Genomic DNA, 20,879 nt, shown 5'->3' with positions numbered 1-20,879 from the left:
CCAATTAGCCTATATAAGTGGTATATTAACAATTGATAAATATCTATACCACACTAAAATGTAGCTATGAGCAGAAATAAGTGTGTCATGGGTTCGACAATGTCAATAACTGCATATTCTCAATGAAGCACTTGATAGCTCATTTTTGATGGAAGCGAAAATAGCAAATATATCATGACACTGCAGGTACAGTGTCAGTGGAAAACAAGGTTCAAGACCCTAGGGTGGTCCTTTCCCTGACATCTGAAGAAGAGCGCTCAACTCTCGTGGCTCAAACTGTCATAGCCTACAAACATTTGGGTTACACTTTACTTGAAGGTATCTACATAAGAGTGACATGACACGGTCATGGACGTGTCATAAACAAACAATTCATAAATGTTTATGACATAACACTTCTTTTAGTGTCATTCGTTTTTTGTCATGACAAGTTATGGTTAGAGTTGTGTTCATGACAGTGTCATGTCACTGTTATGTAGATACCTTCAAAAGTGTTACCAACATTTCTGTAACATTCTAAACAGAATATTAGCCTGGTTGACACCAGACCCTGTTTTTACGTCTGGGTATTGGTGCTGATGCCGGATTTTCACCACTAAACGCCAAAACAATACTTTTCCGGCTACTAACTTTAATACAAACATTCTAAATTTAACCAAGCAGACCAATTACAGTTTTGTGTATGCAGTCTAAAAGGCAAGTAGCTGGGAAACTTTACTTAGATCTAGTAAAAATGAACTGATTTTTGAAATGTAATTCAGGAGCCAGCTGATCAAATGTATAGAATACATAATTGGGATGTTTCTTCTCGTTTTGTTTGCAATTAACCCTTGTGTTATCATCGCGTCCAGTTTGACACGTTTTCAAAGTTTTTTTTATATCAAAAATATGAGTTTCTTTCATCCAACTTGCCCAAACATAACATGGATGCATATGTGCGTTGTATGGAAGCCATACAACGTTCTTCGCAGGGAACATTAAAATTTACTTCCATAAAATTTTGGGTGTTTTATTCAATTTTATAGCATTTCAAAAAAAAATGTGTAAAGGGTTTTAAAACAGTATCCAGACTAAACTTTAACATATACCAGTCTGTGATTGTCCACTCAACATCCTCGGACTTTAACTATTAGTCAAAATAATTCATAATTTCTGCTTTTTTGAAACAAAAAAATTAGGTATAATGTCATTTAAATTAAGTTTGTTGACCATGAATAAAAAAAAAAAAAAAAAATAAATGTTGAAAAAAGTGACAAAAATGTATAAAACTTCATCAAAAGCATACTAAAATGTTGGAAAAAGCACAAAACAAAAATCAACTAGTTAATGATCGACAGGAAGACAACAGGAGGGTTAAAGCATCGCTGTAAGAGCAGGCGTACTGTATGAGGGTTTTTAATAGAAGAGGATGTTGAATCGGGGAATATTTTCTCACGTTTCTCTCTTTCAGCCACCATCGAGTTTCCCCTCATGAAAGCTGATCCGAGGCAACTGACTCAAGCAGTCAACAATAGTCAAAACCCACAGGGCTGTTATCAACTCAATATCTAAACGCTGAAAAATATGCGAACCCTTTACATTTTTCATCAAAAAAATATATTAGGCATGTATATACATTATTTCATCATCTGTAAATGTTAGGCTCTTAAAAAAATGCACCGATCTTGATAAAAGTGGATTTCTAAAATGATAAAATGCAAACAAACGATGAAACTCCTTTAGGATTGATAGATGTAAAATAAATAGATAAGTTAAAACATAAGTACAAAATGAACATAGCACTCAGTAGTTAAAAAACAACAAACGAAAGGAAGAAAACGGGCTAAATTCTGGCGAGTGTGTCTTTGTGTCATTTGTACCGTAGCTTGAATCGATATTCACCAAACCGCGGATCAGCCCACAGTTGTCACGGAAAAAAAAAAAAAAAAAGCTGTTGACAGTCTGTTTCGGTCGTTCAGTCACCTTCAACCAAAACTTCTTTTAGCATCGTTGTTCCTCCTCCAGCTGTTGGACGGATATCGTAGTGCAGTTTGTAGTGTTAATGCCCCCTTTCATTTCAATATAAGAAAGAAACAAAATGGGGACTCCATTTCCCAGGTATCCTCTGGTACACAAGTTCAACCTCTAGGAAAAAATACAGTTTTGTAGTTGTGGGTCCCCCGGCTGGATGATCAGTGGTTGTTGGTGGAGAGAGGAGAAGAGTTAAGGCCTGGGCTGGTCGAGGTGTGTGTGTGTGTGTGTGTGTGTGTGTGTGTGTGTGTGTGTGTGTGTGTGTGTGTGTGTGTGTGTGTGTGTGTGTGTGTGTGTGTCTACATCTGCTCCACCGGTGCTCCCTCTTCTTTGGGCGGAGGCTCTAAGTGAATGGGAGTGACGCCGGCGGGTTTCTTCACACTGCCCGTGGGACAAAGAGATGGACAGACAGGAGGACAGAGAGTGGACAGGCAGTGGTGGAAAGATAAGAAAAGGGAAAGATTGTAACATATTTGTGCTGGGGGTTTGCTGCTGGGGAGGGGGCAGGGGGAGGGATTTGTTATCTTTTTTTTTTTTATTCTCCTCAAATTCTGTGTGTCGTTCTGAGACATGAGTTATATTTGACCTACAGTATGGCAGAAATAACAAAAACAAAAGATATCATACTACAGTGTATTGTGGCAGTGGTTCCCAACCTGGGGTCCGGGCACCCCTTAGGGGGGGGCGGCAAAGATCACAGGGGGGGCGCAAGTCTTTATCTGGTTTAAGGTTGAGGGGTGGGGATCAGCCTTTCTTAGACTAAGTATGGGGGGCGCCAAGGAAAAAAAAGGTTGGGAACCACTGTATTAGGGACATTGTAGGTAAAAAACAAAAAGGTTTTTGGTTATCCTTTACTTGACGGTATCTACATAAGCGTAACACAACACAGTCATGAACCAACGTGATATCATGACTTCGCGTAAAACATACACGCCCACTTTCTTAAGCCAAGTGGCGTGTTATCTACGTAAACGCTGTATACAGCGGACGTAAACATACACGCCATGTGGCGCGTTATCGCCAGAAGAAAGCGAAGGTTGAGTTTAGGAAATGTCACACGCAGGTTGGGTTTAGTGAAAGAGCAAAGCGACGGTTGAGTTTAGGAACCGTGACACGATCGCCGCTGTCCTGGGTGATAGTCCTGCGTTTTACCCATCCTCCACCCCGACTGCCCTCCCTACGCGGGTTTTGATCCTTTCATACTACTTGCTACGGCGTGAATTCACACGCAATCGCAAGGTAATATAAGTCAATGGAGGCCAAACTGTGCTGATATACACGCCAAAAATCGAGCATGCGTCTTTATAGCACTGCAATAAGGCATACGAATTGGCGTTGGTATGTTTATGACATAACGCTTCTTTTAGTAAGGGTCATTTGGTTTTTGTCATGACAAGTTAGGGTTAGGGTTAGGGTTCATGTGTCATGACACTGTCATGTGTTCATGACACTGTCATGTCACTCTTATGTAGATACCTTGAAGTAAAGTGTTACCAAACATTTTTACAGAGCCGGGAGAGTGGGTAACATTCAGAGAAAAAACTGGTACATTTACGAGAAAGTATTTACAAAATTACGAGAAAATAAATATTCTGAGATTATGAAGTCTTAAATGTGAGAAACAAGGAACAACAACAACCACATTGTTTTCACTTCACTTCCACTGTGTATTATGTGCCCTGCTGTACCACAAATCTCATTTCAATTGCCCGTGGATGTATCCTTGAAATCTGTACCCTGCCACCTTGCATAGTCAAGTGCTGCGGTTCCTATATAATAAATACATACATTTTCCTGAGTTTATCTTGCAATTTACCACTTTAATCTCAGAGAACATCCAAGAATTCTTTCCATAAATGTGTGACTATAATCTCGGAAATTCAGAGTTTTTTCTCGGGAATATTACCAGCCTCCCTGTTGTTTTTTAAACCTACAATGGCCCTAATATGCCGTCATGTTGTTGCTGCTTTTCTACAAATAGTTTACTTACGAGTATGGGGAGATTGGCACGGCGACCACCAGGAAATGATTCCTTTTTCTGAAGAGCCGCCACATTCCTCTGTGGTATCCCCGAACATCCAGGTCCCAAACATGGAGGCACTGAGCAGAAAACGGAGAAAGACAAGAACGCTTTCAATGATGCCGTTCCCTATGGCGAGGTTCATTCAATGAGACAAAAACAAAAAAACATACTCGTCAATGATTTTTCTTCCTTTGACAGTGAAGAGGCAATATCAATAAATAAAATAAAAAAGCAAGTGAACACTCCTTAACATCAACGGCCATGGCCGTGATATACATCCATGATAAATAATGCAGTCCTGAATGGAGCGACATGGAGGAATTACAAAAGAGCTTCAAAATAAAAACGAACCTAAAACTGCAGTCTGTTGCGGCCACAACGCAACCATGACAAAATATAGAGCCATCAACATGTTGACGGTAAATGAGCAAGTTTCTCATAGAAATGAACTAAACTCAATTGCTTGACTTGGAAAACGGTCAGCAATCCTTTCCTAGTAGTAGTTTATGGGCTGAAAGAGGGGTCTTCAATGTTTTTTTTAAGCCATGGAGCCCTTAACTAAAAGAGAGATGGAGCAGGGAGCCCCTATTACATACACTACCCATCAAAAGTTTGGGGTCACTTAGAAATTTCCATTATAGACAGAATACCAGCTGAGATCAGTTGCATTGTTTTTTTCAATCAGTGCAGCAGTTTTCAGATTACATTATGTGCTTACATAATTGCAAAAGGGTTCTCCAATGTTTTCTCAGTTAGCCTTTTAAGATGATATCAGATTAGTAAACAGAATGGGCCTTTGAAACATTGGATGAATGGTTGCTGATAATGGGCTATGTAGAGATTGCATTAAAGATCAGCCACTTCTTTCTACAACAGCCGACAACCCTTTTGCGGAAGTCCTTTTGGCTTTGGTAGCGTATATTGTATAAAATTAATTTGCATATTAAACTGGGTCTACAATAACGTAGGGCGGCCCAAAGCCTTTATACATACCTTATTTGCATAGAATACTAAGCTACTCAAATAGCCTAATAATTGTTGGCATGATTTTGTAAATCATATTTTAATGTAAAACATACATGTGGCACAGTGGATCCGAGAGAGATGAACTGTATGTGTGGATGGCCTTAGTGACTACTTAGTGACTACCTTACCTACATTATAGGACAGTAAGCAGTGGGGATTTATATTTGCTAATAATATGTTGGATTCATGTTAAGACTTTAATATTTGAAATAAAAACTTTCAAAAATTAACAATAATTTGGAGGACCCCCTGCATAGACTCTGAGGTACCCTTGTTCAAGATCCCTGGGTTAAAATATACATCTACACGGACCCTTTTTAAAAGTCCCCCAGCCAGTCCTGCTCCGACTGAGTACCTTTGCGAGCTCCGTCCAGGTGGATGTGTCCACCTCGGTCTCCATCTTTATGAACATGACGTAGGTCTTCCCCTCCGAGTCTGGCAGGAACGAGTCCTCACACGGGTTCTTAGTGTGGTCCAGCACCTCCGCTTCCCTGGGATCACATGCACATAAAGAAAAAGAAAACTCACATAAAGAAAATGAACACACACACACACACACACCCACCCACCCCTAATGTAACCTAAATCATCTATAGGCCCAGTGAATCTCCTGTATCTCACTTACTTCAGCAGGCTTTGGATCTCCACTTCATAAGCATCTCTCTTTAAGCTGTGAAGAACAAGAACAGCCAGACTGTCACTGTTTGGCCAATATATATATATATATTTTTTTTTTTACCCACAAGCAGTTCAAGAACTACTGACATGAGAAACAGCTTCATCTGTGAACAGAAATCACGTAACGCCCGTGTACACACCCGTCGACGTTCTTCAGCTGCACATTGGGAACAGTGTTGAACTTGTGTTTCTTGAAGTATACCTCCTATGAGACAGAAAAGAGAAACTGGTTTACTACAAGGAAAGACTTCAAATAGCTATATATGATCAGAAAACATCTCAACACAATATGTTATCTCCTACAGGCTGATAAAGACAATGTCCTTTGTTACTTTAAACAAATATACAGTATGATTTTGGTGGGGAATCTAGTTGTACTGTAATACAGCTTTATAATTTTATCTATTAATCTAATCTATTAAGGCTTTAAATTAAGTGTTTTGTTTTAGATCTTTTAAAAATGGTATGATAGGATTGTTGAATGCTGAATTATGGGCAGCTTTAACTTGTATAATGGAGCCTTATTAAGACCTAACGAAAGCTTTCTCAGATCTTACATGGAAATATCCGTTCATGTTTAGGCCGATGATACCAAAGTGGTACGAGCGGGACACATCGGGGATGATGCACTCTCGGCCTTTCCTCTGCTCCGGCATTCGCATCCACATGTCCCAGTCCCACAGCTACACACACACACACACACACACACACACAGTTTATAACATGTTCCAACACAATCTCACACATATTGAAAGGAGGTGGTTCTTCACGGTCTAACTTGTATATACTTTATGCAAACTTTGTACACACACACACTGTTGACCATTTTCCAAATTTTAGTCTCATTTCCACTAGTTTCAGTTCATATACTCGCAGATAATTAAAATGTGCTGTAGATAGATAATCCATCCCATTTATTTAACATCTTGTCAACTTTTTGTCATCACGAGTCCAAAAGACCAACATGAAACACCAAAATTCCAATAATAGTTTTCATATCATCTGTGAAACTTGTTCTTGCAGTATCACACATACATTAAGTTTAGATGCATTCATAATATGTTTTGGTTACTTGGAGGCAGAGCAACAAGCGGTCAAACAATATTTTACAAATTCTCATCTTTTTCGTATGGGTCGCCTCCACCTGATGAATCTAAGTCCAATATGCAGACTCCTTTTAGCTCTGGTTCGGTCTTCACCAATTACAAAAAAAAAAAAAAAAAAAAAAGAAATCGGTCCCCTTAGCCGCTAAATGCTCCCCTTACTTCACCAGCTAGTCTCCATCTTTGCCTACAAAAGTAAATAAATGAATACCAGCAATAAAAGGTGACCAAATGACTGATTTTTTTTTTAAAGAAATGAACTGAAACCAAAGGCAGACTGGGGGGTTGGAAAACAATCAGTCGGCTGGCATGTCAAATGTGCACAATTGGTAACCGGTGTAGGAAAACATCCCAACACACCTTTTCAGGTGTTGGCCACTTTGGCTCCAGTTCGTCCTTGTAGAGGCTCTTCTTCAGTACCCAGCCCAGGCCGGGCATGCTCTCCACTCTGTACAGCAGGGCCGGGTCCTCCGCTGTGTGCTCATAGCCCTGTACAACAACAACAACAACAGCTGTCATTGACACGTGCAACGTTTCTGTGGGAGTCAAGTCTTCCTGCAGGTCAATCAGTGGGTAGAAAATGAATGAAAAAAAGGACAGTAGGAGACTGTTCTGTTATTAGATGTTTAGATATTCAGAGGTCGGTCACCTTACACTAAGCCATTTCTGAGCGTGTTTTGCTCCTGTCAGTTACTCACTGTTAGCTCATTTTTCACTCTTATCTACAAGTCTTGCATCTCAAATTAACAAGCACAACAGTATGTCCAATGTCCAGAAGAAGGAATAGCTCCTTAAAGCTATTTTGGATATATATATATATATATATATATATATATATATATATATATTTTATATATATATATATATATATATATATATATATATATATATATGAAGGTGAAGCAGTGGCCACTCACCTGGTCGTTCCAGGCTGAGATACAGTACAGGCTGTCATCCTCATCCAACAGGTGGACGGTCTGACTCAGGAAGCTGCAGCACAAACAGAAAAGCAACATCAGTACAGACAAAAGCGGCTACATCAGGGTTATAAAATATAAAAAAATAGCATTATAAAAATGGCCTTGTTGCACTGGGAAACATTCAAGTGACAGTAAACTAAAAAAAATTAGGAGGACTATTAAATACTTTATAAAGCCCTTTTTAAAAAGACAAAATATTAAGAAATTAACCAGTTCTTGGACAAATTCTCTGCATTCCCACGATCATCTGATGACTAATGTCTGGCTATTAAAAACAAGGTGTTCCATTTCCTAGGTAGAGACGCCAAGGGAATAGCGAATTGTGCTCTAAACTACATGACCAAAAGAATAAGTGGACACCTGAACATTACACAATAAACCTGTGATGGTTGAACACTGATCATTCAAAATCCATGAGCATTAATGTGCTGCTCTAACAGCCGCAACTCTTTCCACCAGATGTAGAACCTGCTGCGGGGATTTGCTCCCATTCAGACACAAGAGAATCAGTGAGGTCCAGCACTGATGTTGGTGATCAGCTCTCCCAAAGGTGTTGGATGGGGTCATGGCACTGTGCATGTCATGTTAAGCATTAAGATTGATGTTCCCTGGGACCAGGTTTCCTCTGGACTCATTAGTAGACAGGTTTGCCTGGACCCTGCAGGTACACTATGTGTAGCAGGCCAGCATAAAGTCAGTACATTTGTTTTTGTAATAGGAGGGAAACATTAGATTGATTGCTAGATTTCTTCAGCCAAAGTAAATTGAACTAATCATGAACCAATAATGAATGAAAAACGTGTACAAATTGAATTCAGGACATTCCGAGGACTCCCAAACACCCAGGAAGAGCAGAGCTGATCGCAGTAAACTCAGTAAAAGGCTTGTCTTAGTTGACAGGAGGGCACGTTTTGGGTTTTCAGCGCTCTCTAACTGAGAGCCTGAAGCTCGGTTCAGAGAGCAAAACTGGCACGTGGCAAAGCCAAGTGAGATGACGGCCGGGAGTGCTTCTGAACTATTTGAAGTCGGCGCTTCAAAAGGGGCCGGGTCACCCCGGGGAGGGTGTGGGGGGAAGAGCTGGAGCTTCCACACCCGCAAAATGCACAGTTCAAAGCAGAGTCTGTCCAACAAAGGAAGACTGGGGTTTCTTACAGAGCAGATAGCAGCTTGATCACCGTGGATCTACTGCCACCTAGTGGTGACTGTGGCAGCTGCGAGGGCTCACGGGCCTTTACTGTTAAACTAAAACTGGTTTATTATAGCTTATATCCATATTAAATGATTATCAAAAATGCATAAACCTCCTCTTATGTCTCCGATTAATTAATTAAGTAATGTATATAGCAGCAGTGAATGGCTGCTTTACTCTGTATAAATCACTTCATTTTGGTTGTTTTATCAGTCATAACTATAATGCTAAGCACTAATTACTCAGGTATCTTAAGTAGTGTTTGTGCAGAATGGAGGACGTACCTGAAGAAGTCGATGGAGAGGTCTAGGTCTTCTTCTAGGACGATGGCATAGTTGGCCTCCTGATGAAAAATAAAAACACATGGTTGGGTCTACTGTAATCAGTGCAACTCTCAAGCTGAGTGATAGCTGACAGTTGTAATTAACGAATGAACTGACTATTACAATTAAATAAAAACAAAAGGTGGTTGCTCTTAATTCAAATTACACACATCACTGCTCATTCATCAACTACATTAAAAGAGTGACTTCTGTTATTTGGCTTGAAAAAGTACTCACTGGGTGAAGGTTGAAGGTTGCAGTCAGACTCGCCTTGTAGTGCTGCGACAGAGAGTGCAGAGATATTCACAAAAGAAAAAAAAAGAAAAAAATGTTATAAAAGCCAAACTGCTGGAGGGCTCAGTTACTTTAATAACTTGAAATAGGGCTGAACATGAAAACATTTGCATGGATATGACAGTTCTGCACACAGAGCCATTTTCACCTGGGGTTTATGTTTCCACTAATTAATTAGTAAAGAGTCTGGGTATTTTTAACTGAAAATCTGTAATATGAATTCCGTGTTAACCCTTAAGGATACATACTGGGAACTATATTCCCAGAAAGGCAAAGCACTGCTACTTCTGCTACTTGGGCGGAGTGATTTGCTCACAGCACCTGAGAAGCCCCGTGGTGAGGAGCAGAGAGTAGCAGTGCTTCGCCTTCTGAGAATATAGTTCCCAGTATGTATACGGTTAGAAGACGGCTGTGTCTCATGTGACCTTGTTATTTGTACACGCTGTGACTATACAAATCACAACATGTAAATAGGAAAATGTTGGCGTTATTTTGTCACTTATTGGGAGCAGTAGGCTAGTTGGAGCCGGTTACCTCCAGGATCCAGGCTAAGCTAGACTAGCGGTGGGGGCGTCAGACAGAGTTACAACACATGGAGATGAGAAGGGTATGTATGGACTTATCTAACTCTGGGGGACACTGTGAATAAGACAAAGTCCCAATAAGTCGGCGTGTTCCTTTATATGAAAAGCTAACTGTTTCAACGCTTAAATGAGGAGCTAGCTGTTTACCTGGGACACTCTGGCATTCTTGATGCTGATGGGTGTGTGCTGAACTCCCTTCAGTCCAAACAGCTCAACGACATCCATCGGCTCCTGGGATGGAAAAAAAAAAAAACACAGAAATGTACGAGCGGTAGAGCGGTTGATCAAGCTACACAGGGAAATACAATCCATTTGAAAACCTTTTTAACCTAATCTCACTTGTAAACTAATCTCACTTAGTTCTACTTACATTTTATTTATTTATTATTGCAGCTAAGTTACTTTGTTTACATTATACACTTATTGACTTGCTCTTTTTTTTAAATTATTATTCTGTTTCATACTATGTCCTGTAAGGATTATTTATTGTATGCACCCAGTGGAGTAGCGCTCCTAATTTCGCTGTATTGTAAAGTACAATGACAATAAAGGCATTCAATCAATTACATTTTCTTACTCTTATTTTACCTTGACTGTGAGCAACTGCAACTACACTTCCCTCAGGGGATCAATAAAGTACTCGGATTCTGATGATTCTGAATAAGATGCAACAGCTTACACTGTGAACTGACAAAACTCAGTGGATGTGACGTGAGAAATAAAGAAAGAAAGCCAAAACCTGGTACCTCGTAATATCCGTCGATGAAGACGGTGATGACCTGCGGGTTGACGCCGTGCGCTGAAAGAAGCGACCTCAGCATTCTGAAAACAGACGACAAGCGGTCGTACATTTTGTTTTATGCACAAGACAGGAACAAAAGCAATTTATTCTTGGTATGACCATGTGATTAGTTCCAATTTAACAAAAAGGAGGACAGCTAGACATTCATATTAATGCCAAATGGGTTTCTAAGGGGAGGGGCCGCCATCTTTTATCCTGCTTTCAAAATATCAGCTTATTGCTCCGGTTACTCTGTTTATATACTGGTTATTTTCTGTACAATAAATTAAAAATGTCAACGAGAGCGGCAAACAATTTACTCTCTATAAGCCTCATTTATCTTCATTTCTCAAAGATGCTGAAATGAACGTTTATCTAGGAAATACCAACAAATAAGTGGAAATATTTTTATAGATGGCAAATACAAATCAAGGCGGCATAACCTCCACTTCACTTCCTGTGTGTGGAAGGAAATGGAGTACTGAGCAACAGATACAAATCCTGCTTAATCCTTTGGATCATTGACATGAAGAGTTTTCAGATCTTACCTGTAGAGGTAGTTGGGTCTGTTTCCTGCTATGACAGCCACTGGGACATTGAAGACGTTATTGTTGGGCAGCTGACGAAACAAAGCATGAGTGAGTCAAACAAACATTTTGAAGTCCTAAAGCGGGTTTTTTTTTTTTTTACGATAAAGTGTCGAGTGACCTTGCGGTGTTCTAACCAATAAACCTAAAAACATAAGGAAGCTTCTAGATGGACATTTTAAAACAGTAATTGGGATCATACCAATTTTCTACATATACTCATTTTTAAACCGTATATACATTCACGTTTTATATGCTGCGATTTTGTAATTAACTTTCAAGGAATAGTTATAGTAGCAAGAACAGTAGCAAGAATAATTTTGGGGAATATGCTAATTTGCTTTCTGGCCAGCAGCCTGTTATCTTAGCTTATAGCTTTGCTTAAAGAACAGAAACAGGAATCTCTGCTACACCCTGCAGTGCCATGCTACTCCATGAACTACTACAACTACTATTTCTAGTCATAGTTCCATTATCTTTATTGTGACTATTATTGACGCTGTTCATCACACCGCCAACCGGCACCGACTACCAAGAGCCTCGGTCTGTCCAAGGTTTCTCCCTAAAAGAGAGTTTTTCCTCACAAATAGAATTGTTGGGTCTTTGTAAATTATAGTGTGGTCTAGACCCACTCTATCTGTAAAGTGTCTTGAGATAAGTTGTTATGATTTGATGCTGTAAATAAAATTGGACTGAAGCCTGGCTCTGTCAAACAGTAACAAAATCCATCTATATGCACCTTATTCAAATATTGTAGCTTGCGTAAGTTCACCATTTTTCAGGTGTGTTTGTCCACTGAAACAGATCCCTTTAGGCTTTTTGCACAGATCCAATCTGTGCAAAAACACCCTCCTCTAACGCCTCGTCAGAAGGCATTTTTCCAAAAATGTCGAACTAAACCTTCACAGGTTTATTGTGCAGCTATAACATACACTGGCAAAAAAATAACTACATTTGAGAGGTCCTTACCAAACCATTTTATGCAATGATGTTAAAAATCTATACTAGACCCAGAAATCTAAACCACGGCAGGCTCAGCTCCTTAATTACTTTTTAGGCTCTTCTGTCCTTCTCTATTATGTTCAGCTCAATGAAACAAACATCTAACAGTGAAGTAACGAGTCCTGCTGCGGGTCTCACAGGGTCAGGGTTGAACTCGATGGGCGCCGGGTCTTTGCAGCTGCAGATGCTGCCGTATCCTTCCACTTTGCTGCAAAAGAGCTTCCTCCTCCTGTTCAGTTCGGTGTCTGTCCAGTGGCACTCTGCCTCTGCAGGACGGAGCATCACATTAAGTCTGTTAGACGTCTTGATCAGGTGCCAGCAGGTGTTGCTTTAGATTTAAGACATTAGATTATATGTTATAATCAGTGATGCCACATAACGCGTTACTAGTAACGCGTTACTCTAATCTGACCACTTTTTTCAGTAACGAGTAATCTAACGAGTTACTATTTCCAAACCAGTAATCAGATTAAAGTTACTTATCCAAGTCACTGTGCGTTACTATTTGTCATTTTCCTTAGTAAAAATGTATATTTTTGCTTTCTTCTTGCGTCTCGGGGAGTGAAGTCACGTATGCAACAAGTCACGTTTTCAGCATGTGGACAGTTGACGTGTACCACGCAGCGACACAAACGTAAACAACAATGGAGGGACGAGAGAGAGATGCGTGCTTCTAGCTGGAAATACAGTCACTATTTTGAGTTTATGTCAGCTAAAGACGGCAATATTAAGGTTGGTTGTACACTCTGGTGGCGACAAAGTGCTATCTAGCTACAAAAACACTACGTCAAATCTGAAGAACCATTTGGAGTCGCAGCGCTGCAGTCAAACTTACAGAGCAAGTCCCAGCAGGTGGTGAGAAGCAGAGAGGAGGCCCCCCCACCACCCAAACAACAAAAGCTGGACTTTGGTGCAAAACCAGTAAGTGGGGGAGAGTTGAAGAAGTTGGTCAGGCAGTAGGCCTATGTGGAGATGCTGCCCTTAAACACGGTTGACTCGCTCTCTATCGTGCCATAATAAACCAGATCCTTACTACTGGCAACGCTGAGCTGCCTCACAGTAAACCGGTTGTCATTTTGTTGTTGGCAGTTGCTGAATGTAACTAATAAAGTAACTTGTAATCCAACTTCGTTACTTTTAAAATCAAGTAATCTGTAAAGTAACTAAGTTACTTTTAAAATCAAGTAATCTGCAAAGTGGCAACACTGGTTATAATATTCCACCTTTTCACAGCCTGGATCTTTTGGTTTGGTTAGGTTTTGGCCATCAAGGTACATCCCGACATGGTCAATAAGACATATTTTACAAATTTCCAAACATGTTAGAACTGCTTGTTACCTTCAGAGGCGGTGAGCTGCACCTCGGTCTTCAGCAGCACCGGGTCTCCCCAGGTGGACAGAGCTGGAGACTTGGAGTGCTTCTCTCCATACACCTGACCTGGAACCAAAACACAAAGTCTGCAGGTCAAGACAGGCAATCTCATAAAGCAAGCCTGATTAGTTGATGAAACATTCTAAAATTTGAACTTGAGTGTTTTCCCTAAGTTTGTAGAAGACATGTATTTGGCAGGGTGTGCGTGTGTGCGGGTAATGTTAGGATAACATTAGGATAATGTTACGTTTTTCAAATGATAACTAAAGACAAAACTTGTTAAACAAGTGCACTGGGGACCAACTACAATCATTAGAGAAAAGTCTTTAATTAGTTTTAATGCTCATATTGATTTTCACATTATTTCGGCTCGTGGAGCCCAAATCGGCTCGGGTGATGTGCCTAAGCCTTACAATGGTAGGAAAAACCTGCCCGCACATGCCCTCCTTCACTGAACTTTTACTCTTTTTTCCTTACTGACATGTTTATTAAAATAAAAAAAAAAAAATAAAAAAACGTAAACAGACACTAGCAACTCTTTCAGATTTTCCGGCATGTTCTGTTACGTCCATAATCAACTGCTGGTCAAGTAAATTATGAATAACTGTTTGATCAGTGAATGCAATAAGAAATTATGTAATAAATAAAATATAACATGAAAGCTTTACTGAAATACTGAAGCAGAACTGCAGTAAGACAGATAACTGAACCACAACTAAAATTATATATATTTTTCTCAAAATTCCTCCTCGCTGTTTTGTTTTTAGATATCTCAATTAAAAAATAATTAAATAACTCTTTAATAACAGTTTATAGGCTTTTCTGGAAAACTAAAAAAAAAAAAAAAAAAAAACAGACAAAACTAAACCTGCGGGCACTTGAAACATGCCGTGATTTACTCTTATCGACAAAAAGATCTGAAACCTACAACTACCCTGAGTTTTTAAATCAGCTGTGGATTAAGAAAGAGTTTCTGGACAGACCTGTTGCTGTTGAGTTTTTAATGTGATTGTTGAACGCATTGGGGACCGCAAAAAACCTCTATTAAATAAAATGACAAGACACAAGTGGCGGTGTAATGGCTAAACCCAAAGCCATTAGAGGGGAGTCACGTCAAAGTTTGCTCCTCTACCTCCTTTCTTCACCACCAGAGTCCACATGTCCCTCCAGCTGAGGTTGAGGGACACCTGGCTGCCCAGACTCTTCAGCAGGTTCTTAGCCGCATCCTTCAGGTGGAACGTGCCCTCGTCCTGCAGAACAGAAAACACGTCACGTTGTCATGTATGACGCAAGCAAATTTACATGAATTACTGATGTCTGAGACACGAGAAATGCATTCTAGATTACTAGGACCACAGTGGAAAGTTAGCTGTCTGGCTAACACTGGTTAGTAATGTGCATTGTTTTAATATACGCATCTTAAATCATCGAGACTTTGGCAGTGGCTGACCTTTATGGTGAAGATGAGGACTCGGCCCCGGGTCACCATGTTGAGGAAGAGGATCATGGCTTCATCCTCGTGAGGAGAGTAGGTGTCAAATATCCTTTTGGCCATCACATGACCCTGAGACACACAGACAGTGACCGATTTGACCTCATTTAATTAAAAGAAAAGAAGCCTTTTTTTGTGGCCGGGTTGGTAGGGCGGGTGCACGTGTGAGGTTTACTCCTCAACACAGCGGAGGCCCCTCTCTCTCCCCTTTCATGTCTTCATCTGTCCTGTGAAAAATAAAGGCCTAAAAATGCCCCCCCAAAAATAATCTTAAAAGAAAACAACCTTTTCTCTTCCATTAAACGTTTACTAAGCAGCGGTCGAGTGAGCTGGAGAGTGAATGTAAGAGAGGGAGCTGTGCTGTCAGGAACAAAGCCATGAATCAGAGATTATAATCACACACACACACACACACACACACACACACACACACACACACACACACACACACACACACACACACACACACACACACACACACACACACCTTTTGTATTACCCTTAAACATTGTCTTGTTTGTTTATAATAATGCATTTAAGGAACAAAATTACCTGCAAAATACTTTCATTAATGCCGTGCCTGCCGTTTGATATTAAACCATATTCTGAAATATTATCAACACAGCCAAACATGGGACGTTTTGGGTAAGGAAGTATTGACTATAATGAAAGGAAAGTCATTTCTTTTTTAATTTAACATAAAAGTATATACAGTAAATGCTTACAGTTGCCTGGTTGAGGACTAGCACATGGATGCCTCTGCCCTGCTCCCGCATATCATCCTCCAGCACCTGCAGGAGATGAGCACAATAAAGATATGCTCTGTCGGACATTTGATACTCGTGTCCTGAAGCGACGTCATTTCACTTTTACTCACAGTGGTGCCGTCCACTGCCATGTAGACCTTGGAGCGGCTGGAGTAGACCTCAATGTCCAGGACCTTGCGTCCCTTAGCCGGCCTGCGTGGTGTCTCCATGTTGGGGATTGTGTCCTCTTAAAATAAAAAAGGAGCATTAGAGCAAGATTAGATTCTCCACAGTGAAGCCATGGTGAGGTGCAATACCTTTTCACAACAGTGTGTCAAATAGTTACACAATTCTTCTTCTTCTCGAAAACACATTCTTTAAGTTTCCAAAGATGCCAAATATGTCTGGCAATGTTTTAAGGAAATTATGCCCAAGACATCTAGAGAGTCATGTTTTTAACCATTTCACTCTGTGTAAACATCGCAAAGTTTCAATAAGGATTTAGTACCAGCTGAGAGTATCAAACAGGTTTATTTATTCTGACAGTGCAGAAAATGGTTCATGTGCTAAATTTTAAATAAGGTGACATCAAGAGATAAAGAGGGTTACAGATTTAGGAAGGCTGATTTTAGAGTGTGTTTTTCTAATGATTTATGGTGCCCGTTTGCTTGCTTTTTCTCTTATTCTTCTGCACTGGAATTGAGCTACCATGCTGAACAAAACAACCCCCACCGACACACTTGCTTGGCAATAATAAAGTATCTAATTGTTAAAGTTTGCTCTGGGAACTTAAAGGCCACCTAAAGTAATACTAGAGTTGTTTCCTCTACAAATGTTATTGGAATGCCAATTGTGATGTTATGATCCAACTGAGTGTTTATTAATCGTCAGACTGGGGAGGGGGTGTGGTCCCGCTTGGGTCAAAGGGCATAAAAGCACAGTTTACTTGATTAATTAAGATATTTCCTTCCCTCCGCGCATGTTAAGTTTCGTTGCCGTGTTTTCAATGTACACTAAAATTAACTCTTGCCGAGAGACAAGGACAGGAGAGCGGGCTGATCCAGCCGAGAGGAGTGGCAGTAGAACGCCAGCTGACCCGACTGAAAGCAGCAACATGTACACGCACCGCACACTGTCCCAGTCAGAGGCCTCTGGTAAAATCCTAGACAACAAGAGCAAACAGCTACAGGGTTGGTTCATACCATCACACCGAAATCTGTGAGCAGTCAGATTTTGTTACAGTGAAGGGTTCATGCAAGCCTGGCTCCGCCCTCCAACGTACTTCCGCTCAATTTTCATTTTCCTTCAGTACTCCGTCTGGGTTTGCGGTATAGTCTTGGGTTTTCTCCAGCCAATTTTTACCGGTCCAATTTCATTTTCCTAGTTTCAGTAGTTCCCGTCTGGGTTTGGCGGTATAGTCTTGGGTTTTCCTCCAGCCAATTTTTTAGTTGTGTTGGTGGCCATAATGGTCCAATCACAGTTTGATTTTCCAGCTCGAACAGAGTGGGAAGGAGTGGCTGAGAACAATGACGCGATTGAGGTTGTGCAATAGTTTGAGTTGTAGTTCCATAATGGCTGTACAAATGGAGAAAGGTAGGACCAGGCTAATGGACCAGAGTCTGGTAGGACCAGGCTAGGTTCATGCCTTATTGACAGGCCAAATCATAAGGGGTAAGAAAACAGGCATATACACTACTGCCCACCAATGTTTGCTATCAAAAGCACTGTGCAAGTCCATTTAAATGAGGTTTAAGGTCACTATTTTCAAGTTTCATAACCCTTGAGTATATACGGCCAAAATAAATGTCAGTCATAGTTTAACCTATTGCTATAGCTCAGAGTGGTTGTGCTAGTCTGAACTTTAAGGACACAATGACAGAAACAGAATGCACTGAACACATTTCTCACCATACTCTTGTGCAGCTGCATCTTCATTAGCTACTCTTCTTGTGTCCAAGATGAGTTTAATGTTGACTATGACAGTTATCAGCAGAAACAGAACAGCGCCAGCCTGTGGAAGGAAAAACAAATACACTTGGAAATCTGAAGTCATTTCATTTCTAGTCAGGGCTTTCTTAGTTTGGTTTGACACGTGCGTTTCAAAGCAGGCATTTGGTGTTCAAACTAGGGCTGGGCGATATGGAGAAAATCATATATCTCAATATTTTTAACCAAATACCTCAACATAGATATTGCGGCAAAACTGCAGCGTTGACTATTGGTGCTTTTACAAAATTTTTACACAATGAGAGTTTTGATAAATAATCATCAGTAATGTGGATACATTTGACTAAGTGGATAAAAGCAAATAATAAAATGGCTAGTAAGTCTGGTAAGTTCAGAAAATGACATACTTTACTGCCTTGTAGCCTGTAAAACCAGAAAAAGACAACACTTGTGTCACATTCCGATATCCAAACTTTAAGACGATATCTAGCCTCATATATCGATGTCGATATAATATCCATATATTGCCCGGCCCTAGTTCAAACTAATCATGCACACAGTGGTCAAGACGACCAACAGGGTCTGTAGACCGCTCCAATGACAGAATTTAGGAACTGCACACACAGCTCTGTGATCTAAATGTTCAACTGTACACTCCCATCACAGAGTGAGAAAGCATTCTCCTCTTTACCATGTCAACCATATTTCACCATCTTGAGTACCTTAGTGTCAGTTTTGGGAATATTTAGGGCAGGGCAGGATGTGCAGTTTTGCAAAGAGAAAGAGGAAACTTTTCAGGGCTGCTGCAACACAAATCAACACCAGTTTCAAGCAGAGCTCCATCTTCAGAGACAGGTTTTTTATTTACCTGACAGAACCGACGAAGCGTCCTCTTGTTGGTTAGTTTGTATTTCCAGGTGAGGTACAAGCTTCTTTGTTGGCGGGGGATGAAAGGCTTGGCTCGGGGATTGGGGGTCCAGGTCTCCATCCCGGACACCGACAAGCCGCCGACTCAAGAGGTCAGACCCTCCGCCTGCCCTCCTCCACCTCCTTCGGCCGGGTCATGCACCGCTCCGCTGCTCCACAACACCACCGAGACACGGCTGGCTGGCTGACTGTCACATTGTCATCTGAAAAACACAAATAAAGCACGACACGGGTCAGAAATAAAGTTAGCGCATCACTAACTTCAGCTAACGATAGCTAGCTAGCTAGCTGAGTATTTCTACGCCAGCGACTTAACTAGCTAGCTAGGCAACGTTATTTCTAGCTCACTAGCTCAATTAGACACTCTTCACCTGTCTCCTTTCTGCTGAGATATTAACCTTACTACTCACAGGGTCGTCAATAAACCGTGCATTGTTGTTTTATTCTCGTAACCAGCAGTAGCAAGATCCAGAAAAGTCGCTTGGAACTGATGCTACATGCTACATTCACGGGGTCGCAGCGCAAACGACGTCATCAGATTCTGCTTCCTATTCTTTGGTTTTTATTGGGGTTGGCAAACCAGCTTACAAGTGCATTACCGCCACCTACTGGACTGGAGTGTGGAGCAGGACATTTGCATGATTTACCAATGTAATACTGTATCCTTCATCAATTAGTCTTGATATTAACGTTTTTCTTCTCATCACACCTGTTGCAATCCATAACAACCATTAGTAAATGCTTGGCAGTTTCTGGTTTATTACAGTGTGTGCATAGTCCAGTGATGTGATATAGATAGATAGATAGATAGATAGATAGATAGATAGATAGATAGATAGATAGATAGATAGATAGATAGATAGATAGATAGATAGATAGATATAGTTTCAATAGATATAGATCAACTTAATGTGTAAGTTGGGGAGCAAAAATGTACAACTGTTTCACTAGTAATGATAGGATGTAGATAAACTTATTAGGTTGTGCAAGGTGCATTCAGTGCAGTTGTGATGTATATGAGTCTTATCTCACACTCAGTGATGAAGTGTTAAAAAGTTGAATTGCCTGTGGTAGGAATGATTTCCTGTAGTGGTCCGTGCGACATCGAAGCTGTCGGAGCCTCTTAGAGAAAGTGCTCCTCTGTTGGGTGCCTGCCTGTTCTATAGAGACAATAAAGAATAAACCAATCACTTTATGAAGTGATTGGTTCATTCTTGTATTACCTATTCTCAGAATGGTATTTAGCGATCTCTTCCGTTCCACCAACGCCTAGGCCTATATGTTTTTGAATAGGTACTGTAGAAATATTTTATTAATAAAATGTGCGTATGCAGGGCTCTCAAGTTTTGAACAGAGTTCAGGGTGAGATTTTGGAGGCAGGGGTTTGGGTGGGGACGAGGGTCTGATCTGATAAATGACACATAAATTCGTACAAATAAATTTCTTTTTATTTATTTCAGCATTTATTTGTGTGTGTGTGTGTGTGTGTGTGTGTGTGTGTGTGTGTGTGTGTGTGTGTGAGTGTGTGTGTGTGCAATAATTAATACTATGCATTTTCTGGATAAAATACAATGAAATAGCCTAGGCCAAAGGTTTTCACAATGGGGGCCGGGAGGTTGTGCGGTAAAAACAAAAGGAAAGAAAAAACAAAAAATATTCCAAAATATTATGGGTATTGTTATAAAAGTATTATGTGTAGCCCTATTATAAAATGGGGATCTTTATAAAAATATAAAACTGTCAGAGTAGCCGATTCAACATGTAGCTATAATAATAATAATAATAATAATAATAATAATAGGCACAAAAGTTACCC

The 20,879-nt window shown here is 40.4% G+C and overlaps 1 protein-coding gene across 1 annotated transcript; it reads right to left on the bottom strand.

Annotated features, from left to right (window-relative positions):
* Positions 1-1,290: 1,290 nt before the first annotated feature.
* pomgnt1 (protein O-linked mannose N-acetylglucosaminyltransferase 1 (beta 1,2-)) lies at positions 1,291-19,602 on the bottom strand. Its single transcript, XM_028587327.1, has 22 exons — positions 19,474-19,602; positions 19,005-19,266; positions 18,098-18,200; positions 16,321-16,436; positions 16,169-16,234; positions 15,402-15,515; positions 15,084-15,201; positions 13,919-14,017; positions 12,719-12,846; positions 11,540-11,610; positions 10,957-11,032; positions 10,358-10,441; positions 9,570-9,611; positions 9,294-9,352; positions 7,758-7,830; positions 7,201-7,329; positions 6,295-6,420; positions 5,878-5,942; positions 5,685-5,729; positions 5,415-5,550; positions 4,001-4,110; positions 1,291-2,391 (listed from the first exon to the last, which is right to left on the bottom strand). Exons 2-22 carry the CDS (start codon positions 19,122-19,124, stop codon positions 2,310-2,312), a joined length of 1,962 nt encoding a protein of 653 aa, XP_028443128.1. The 5' UTR covers positions 19,125-19,266; positions 19,474-19,602; the 3' UTR covers positions 1,291-2,309.
* Between the last annotated feature and the right edge of the window lie 1,277 nt (positions 19,603-20,879).

Source organism: Perca flavescens, chromosome 9 (genome assembly GCF_004354835.1).
Source record: "Perca flavescens isolate YP-PL-M2 chromosome 9, PFLA_1.0, whole genome shotgun sequence".
Classification (NCBI taxonomy): domain Eukaryota; kingdom Metazoa; phylum Chordata; class Actinopteri; order Perciformes; family Percidae; genus Perca; species Perca flavescens.
This window is presented reverse-complemented; position numbering and strand designations above follow the sequence as displayed.

Coding starts and splice junctions, on each gene's coding strand:
- pomgnt1 (XM_028587327.1), bottom strand. CDS start 19,124: ATGGAGACCTGGACCCCCAATCCCCGAGCCAAGCCTTTCATCCCCCGC. Junction 18,201..19,004: donor CGCTTCGTCGGTTCTGTCAG/GTAAATAAAAAA, acceptor TTCCTTCCACAG/GCTGGCGCTGTTCTGTTTCT. Junction 5,551..5,684: donor GAGATCCAAAGCCTGCTGAA/GTAAGTGAGATA, acceptor ATGTGATCCCAG/GGAAGCGGAGGTGCTGGACC.